This window comes from Quercus robur, chromosome 5, assembly GCF_932294415.1.
Source record: "Quercus robur chromosome 5, dhQueRobu3.1, whole genome shotgun sequence".
Lineage (NCBI taxonomy): Eukaryota > Viridiplantae > Streptophyta > Magnoliopsida > Fagales > Fagaceae > Quercus > Quercus robur.
Window position 1 is genome coordinate 58690118 of NC_065538.1, and position 6321 is coordinate 58696438.

Below are 6321 nucleotides of genomic sequence, written 5' to 3' on the forward strand. Positions count from 1 at the left end.
TAGTTGCTGTAGTGATCTTGCGCAGGACGAGGTCCCCTATGTCCAGTCGCCTGAGTTTGACCCTCTTGTTGTAATACTCGGCTATCTTTTTTTGATACTTTGTCATCCTACTGGATGCGTTGTCTCTTACTTCGTCCAGGCAGTCCAGGTTGAGTTGCAATTCGTCGTCATTGAGTCCTTCTGTGAAAGTTCCTCGTCTGATGCTCGTTACCCCAACCTCTATTGGGATTACTGCTTCTGTGCCATAGGTAAGCTTGAAGGGTGTCTCTCCTGTCAGGGTTCTGGCTGTGGTTCTGTAAGCCCACAGGACATTGGACAGTTCTTCTGGCCAGGCACCTTTTGCTTCGTCCAGCTTGGTTTTGATAATTTTGAGCAGCGTCCTGTTCGTCACTTCCGTCTGTCCATTTGCCTAGGGATGCCCTGGGGACGAGAACTGATTCTTGATTCCAAGGTCTGAATAGAATTCTCTAAAGCCTTGGCTATCGAACTGCCTCCCATTCTCAGATATGATCGTCAAGGGAATCCCGAACCTGCAGATTATGTTCTTCCACACAAAGCTCCGGATCCGTGCCTCAGTGATCGTTGGTAGGGCCTCTGCTTCAACCCATTTTGTGAAATATTCAATAGCAACTAAAAGGAATTTTACCTGACCTTTACCTTGGGGCAGAGGACCGACGATATCGATTCCCCATTGTGCGAATGGCCATGGGGAAGCTATGGTCGTCATTTTCTCCGCTGGAAGCCGTTGCACATTCCCGTACCGCTGGCATTTGTCACATCTTCTGACGATATTAGCAGCGTCCACCTGCATGGTTGGCCAAAAATATCCTGCTCTTATCACCTTGTTGACCAGGGATCTGGAGCCGGCATGGTCGCCACAGATTCCTCCGTGTACTTCTTCCAGGATGTATTTGGCTTCTTCCTCATCGACGCACTTTAAGTAAGGCATAGAGAAGCCTCTCTTGTACAAGACGTCATTCAGGATCGTGAATTTGGCTGCTCTCTTCTTGATCTTTCTGGCTTCGTCAATGTTCTGAGGTAGGTGCCTGTCCTGGAGGAAGGATATTATGGGCGTCATCCAGGTGTCTGTGCTCTGGATGATGAACACCGCAACCTCTTCAATACTAGGGTGTTTCTGGACCTCTATTGCCAAGTCCATGCTCGTCCTTCCTTCTTCTGATGACGCTAGCTTTAATACTTCGTCGGCCCCAATATTCTGGCTTCTTGGGATCTGTACGAACTCCACTATATCGAACTCCTGAGTTAGTTGCCTTGTCAGTTTTAGGTATTTCTGCATCCTTTCTTCCTTTGCCTCGTACTCTCCACTGATCTGTCCGATTACCAGCTTTGAATCACTCTGGATCAACAAGTTTCTGGCACCAAGAGCTTTCCCAAGCTTCAGGCCCGTCAATATTCTTTCATACTCGGCTTCGTTATTGGTGGCTGGGAATTTTAGTTGAACCCCATATTTCATCACTTCTCCGTCGGGGGTGGTTATGACGACCCCTACTCCCCCCTTCTTTTGGGCTGACGAACCATCTGTCTGTATTGTCCATTTATCAACTCCGTCAGTAACTCTGTCTTTGTCTGGAAAAGTGAATTCAGCGATGAAGTCGGCCAGAGCTTGCACCTTGATAGCTGTTCTTGGATGGTACTCGATGTCAAATTGGCTAAGTTCAATCGCCCACTGGACCATTCTCCCTGCTGCTTCTGGTTTGTTCATTGATTTCTTGATTGGTTGATCCGTCATCACAAGGATAGGATTCGACTGGAAATATTGCCTGAGCTTGCGCGAGGCTACTATTAGTGCAAACGCAATCTTTTCGATCCTTGGGTATCTAAACTCAGCTCCTTGAAAGGCTTGGCTGACGTAGTAAACCTTGCTTCTTGCCTTCTTCTCTAATCAAAGCTGCACTTATTGCTGTTTTGCACATTACCTGAGCCATAGAACTCACTAATATTAATAAAAACAATTTCTCTCCTCTTTCTCACCAGTGTGACTGTTTCTCTCTCTCCTCTTCTCTCTCTTCTTGTCTTCTGTCTCCTCATTGTTCTCTCTTTCATCATATTTGTTCTCTCTTGCACAAATGTTGAATGGGTTCTCTCTCTCTGGCAAAGATGGGGATGGGTTTTCTCTCTCTCATCCACAGATCTGTTCAATGATGGTGGTAGTCTTAAAGGCAGCTTGTAATTATTTGTGGGTTTGCTTAATCTATGCCATCATTTACTTCGAATTTATATTGTTAACTGTTTATATATTTTTTAAAAAATTTCTTTTTTAATATGATATAGGATTAGAAATTCTTAACGTGAGTGCCATGCTTATATTGTATAATTACAGTGATCGTAGAAGGCCAGGCAGTGCAAGCATCTTTGTAGGTGGCTTTGTTTTGGGAGGACTCATATTTGGCACTCTTAATTGTGTATATGCACCTCCACCTCAGGTCCGGTGCTTCTTTATTTGTAAAAACTTTTCCTGTGATTTTGTTGGACATCAGGGGGTTTGGTGTGTTGCTGAGGGGCGAGGGCTGGGCAGAAAGGTTGCTGGGAAAGGGGTGGGTGAGGAAGAAGATACAAAAATATTTATTTATTTTTTGAGAGAGAAAATAATATTTAAATAGAGTAGAGAAATAAATATATATTTTGGGGCCAGAGAATTTGTGACCCCGACCTACTTTACATTAGGGCCCAAGGCCCGCGCCGATGATAGACATTGCCAAGAACATGTAACGAAAGTCTAAATGGCCTAGAGATGTAGCCGAGGACGATCCTGTCCTTGGCATTCCAAAACCTAGAAGGAAAGAACGGCACGCCATCAAAGGTAGCCCCCAAAGCGCTCCCAGAAGAAAGGGTGAGTACAGTAGGACGCGCACGGGAGTACGGTGTAGGAACATTTCAAGGAAAAGCTGCCACCTCCGCATTGAATGCACCAACAAACGTCCTGGCCGCATTAATGGGGAAAGAACCTCTGAACAGTGTGGCTTCGGTTACTGCAACTAACAGAAAGTGGGGGAAGGCGGCTGATGAGACAAGCACTCGAGTAGTTACTTGCCTGATCAACAGATGGAAGGTCAGGATTAACTGAGAAGGGCTATATAATGTAAGAATTCATCCACGGGAAAGAGAGGAAAAAAGAGCATAATGTATCGTCTCTAGGACCATTGTAACCTAGTGTAAAAAGGAAGGTCAGGACCATTGTCCCATCAGGATTAACTGATGGGACAAGCACTCGAGTAGTTATCTGCCTGATCAACAGATGGAAGGTCAGGATTAACTGAGAAGGGCTATATAATGTAAGAATTCATCCACGGGAAAGAGAGGAAAAAAGAGCATAATGTATCGTCTCTAGGACCATTGTAACCTAGTGTAAAAAGGAATAATAAGAATATTAAGCTCCCCGGACGAGGTCTAAGAATCGAAGCCACCCAGGCCGTGCCGAGGAGAAAGTCTTCTTGGATAAGCTCAGTTCACCTCTGTACGATCATCATGAACACCATGACTAACGACTGTTCGTTCACCAAGGCTTAGCCTTTTAGCCCACTCTCTACAAATTTATTGTTTGGGCCTTTAACGTTCGAACTCAATATCAATTTGGGATCGTTACAAATTGAGTCCTTACATATATATATATATATATATATATTTTTTTTTTTTTTGAGAATTGAGTAGAGAAATAAATATTGAGAGTGATGTATTGAGTGTATTTGTTTACGTTGTAGAGTACAATTTTTTTCGGGTTTGTTTATCTAAAATGCTGTTAAGGCTTATGTGAATGCTCTTAGGTAGTAATCAGAGCTTTCGCGAATCTAATGTTGTGTTTATTTTAATTGCTTTATTTCTGAATTAGCCAAATCTGATATGCATTACAACTTTTTAATCATGGTTATGTTGGCTTTGCTGACTTTGTGTTTGTAACAAATTAACAATACTTTCAGTTCCATGTTTAACTTGCCAATAAAAAGAGGGGGAAAAAAACTGGTGGTTTGGGTGTCTCCAAGGAGGAGATCCATTCCAAATGTCAAATATTAACTCAATTATATGTTTTAGAACCAATTTTTTCTGGTAGTCTACTTGGCTCTAGTTGGAGGTCGAACTATAAAGAAATTGAAGGAATGGAAACCCACCTGTGACATATTTAATATTTGGACGGTCATATTACTATATAATAACTGTAGTTTCTATTTATCCACTTGTCATCTCTTTTATTCTTCTTATTTGTTATAAAATCTTATAAACACTATCCTAATTACTAAACAAGAGACATGATTCTCAGGCAAATGAAATGCTGCATCATAAAGCAAACCTTAATGGGTATCTCGCCTGTCACACTGGTCAAAATCTTGACAGGATCAATCAGGATACTGATCGAGATTTCTTCATGAGTGCAAGAGAAGCCAAAGAATATGTGCTTATAGGTGGTATCATTATGAATCCTCTCAAAGCTCTTCAGCCACTGGCAGTTATGGCAGAGGCCGAGACTAAAGTTGAGTCTGGTGTTTAAATTTCTCTTGGGTGACTGCAGTAGTGGAGGACATGGCTTTATAGAAGAGTTAAATGAAGAATGATATTTCATTCTGTATTTTTTAAGTGGCAACCTGAATCCAAAACTTTGTGAATTTGGGGTAAGTGTAGATTGTCTTGTGTGTATGATGTAAACTAGGCTATAGGTGTTTGCCGCTGCTTTATTGATTTTGTTGGTGCTTACGAGTCCTAAGGGCCCATCCAGTGCAAAAGAGCATTGGAAATATGCTTCTGAGATTACGCTCGCAGGAATCAGTTGTGATCATTTATTTATGTTATGGTTGATAATGTTGTGAGCATCATTTTAGCTTCTAAATTCACTTGGGCCTTCAATTATTTTTATTTTCAATTGTATAGAAAAACTGGTATTGGCAATTTGGCACATAATGTGAATTAGAATGTCCACCTATGCATTTTATAGTGGTGGAAGGGTTATGCAGGTGGTTGTCACAATTGGACATTAATGTAATGGAGAACATTTTTTGTGCATGCTTTCAAACATAATTAACTTTATACCATCTCTTGTATAAAAACCTTTACATTAAAGGACTTCCAGGAATATCTATTTGAATGTAAAAATGTTGACTTGGTGTATTTGTTGAGGGTTTAGATGATCTAGTTTTTTTTATTGATTAGTCTATGAGTCTGTGAATTTTAGGGGCAACACCAAGATCTTTGGGTTCCAACATTAAAGTTCAAAGTTGTCAAAATATGACTTGATTATTGTTGTTCAATCATACTACTGCGTGAGGACAAAGCAAAAACATTTTTGTGCATAGTATCAAAGAAAGTCTAAATTTTGGAGATATTGTTGCTATGTGTGTTGGGCTTATCCTCTCATTTGATTCTCAGATGTTGGTTATGTTCTTAACTCTAGTCTTAGCAGATTTTGATCATGTTCTTATTTCATAGATTTGGCTGTTTTTACTTGGTTCCTTTTTATTTCTTTTTTCTTTTTTTTTTTCTTTTTTTTTTTTTTTTTTTTTTTTTTCCTTTTCAAGGGAGATGTAGAATTGTAGATAATGCACTGGAGCAGAAGTCCAACAACTATAGATCAAAGGGATGAGAGAATCAAGTTATCTTTGTGTTTATAAAATTCTGTTAAGAGAAAAAACAGTGTGGTCCAAGAAAGTTTAGTACTAAACATTATAAAAATTCGTTGGTTTTAGAGTTGGGATTGTCTAAGACTGAACTTTTGTAAACTCTTGTTTACATGTGAACGTTGGTATTCCTAATTGGGACATTGATGTTATTTAACGTGAAGATGATACCAATGCAACTAAGGAATAGTTTGTTTTGTTGCAAAATATTTTCAAAAGAAAAATTCCACTAAAACATAAAACTATAAATAAAACTTGACTAAACCACCTATGAGATGTCAAAAATAATTTAATTGTCCCTTATACCTCTAGAGAACACAACCAAAATATTCTCGCAATCCCTAAAAAGAACCAAAATATCACTCTAATACCATATTGAGTGGCTTTGATGCTATTAGGGTACTTTTCAAAGTTTCAAAGTATTTTGGTTTAGGTCAAAAGTAAAACCATTAGTCATGCGGGAAAATTCAATTCAGTTTTTTTTTTTTTTAATTTACTTTAGGTTTCATGGCATACTATGTGACATAATTTTTTTTTTTTTTTTTTAATAATTTTGACTGTTAGCCACATTAGATGAAATAAATAACCACATGAGTGTTTTTGAAAAACGGTTAGGTAAAATAAAAATTAAAAAAATGTAAATTTCTACAACAAATTTAGCTAAATTTTTTTTAATTAATTATAAAAGTAAAAATGAATC

General features: G+C 39.2%; 1 protein-coding gene across 1 annotated transcript; it reads left to right on the forward strand.

Moving 5' to 3' along the window:
* Window positions 1-1944: 1944 nt before the first annotated feature.
* LOC126729123 (uncharacterized) lies at window positions 1945-4943 on the forward strand. The gene is made up of 3 exons (XM_050434827.1): window positions 1945-2197; window positions 2342-2433; window positions 4269-4943. The coding sequence occupies exons 1-3, from the start codon at window positions 2088-2090 to the stop codon at window positions 4499-4501; spliced, it is 435 nt and encodes a 144-aa protein (XP_050290784.1). The 5' UTR covers window positions 1945-2087; the 3' UTR covers window positions 4502-4943.
* The last annotated feature ends 1378 nt before the right edge of the window (window positions 4944-6321 follow it).

Coding starts and splice junctions, on each gene's coding strand:
- LOC126729123 (XM_050434827.1), top strand. CDS start 2,088: ATGTTGAATGGGTTCTCTCTCTCTGGCAAAGATGGGGATGGGTTTTCT. Junction 2,198..2,341: donor AAGGCAGCTTGTAATTATTT/GTGGGTTTGCTT, acceptor GTATAATTACAG/TGATCGTAGAAGGCCAGGCA. Junction 2,434..4,268: donor TCTTAATTGTGTATATGCAC/CTCCACCTCAGG, acceptor AGAGACATGATT/CTCAGGCAAATGAAATGCTG.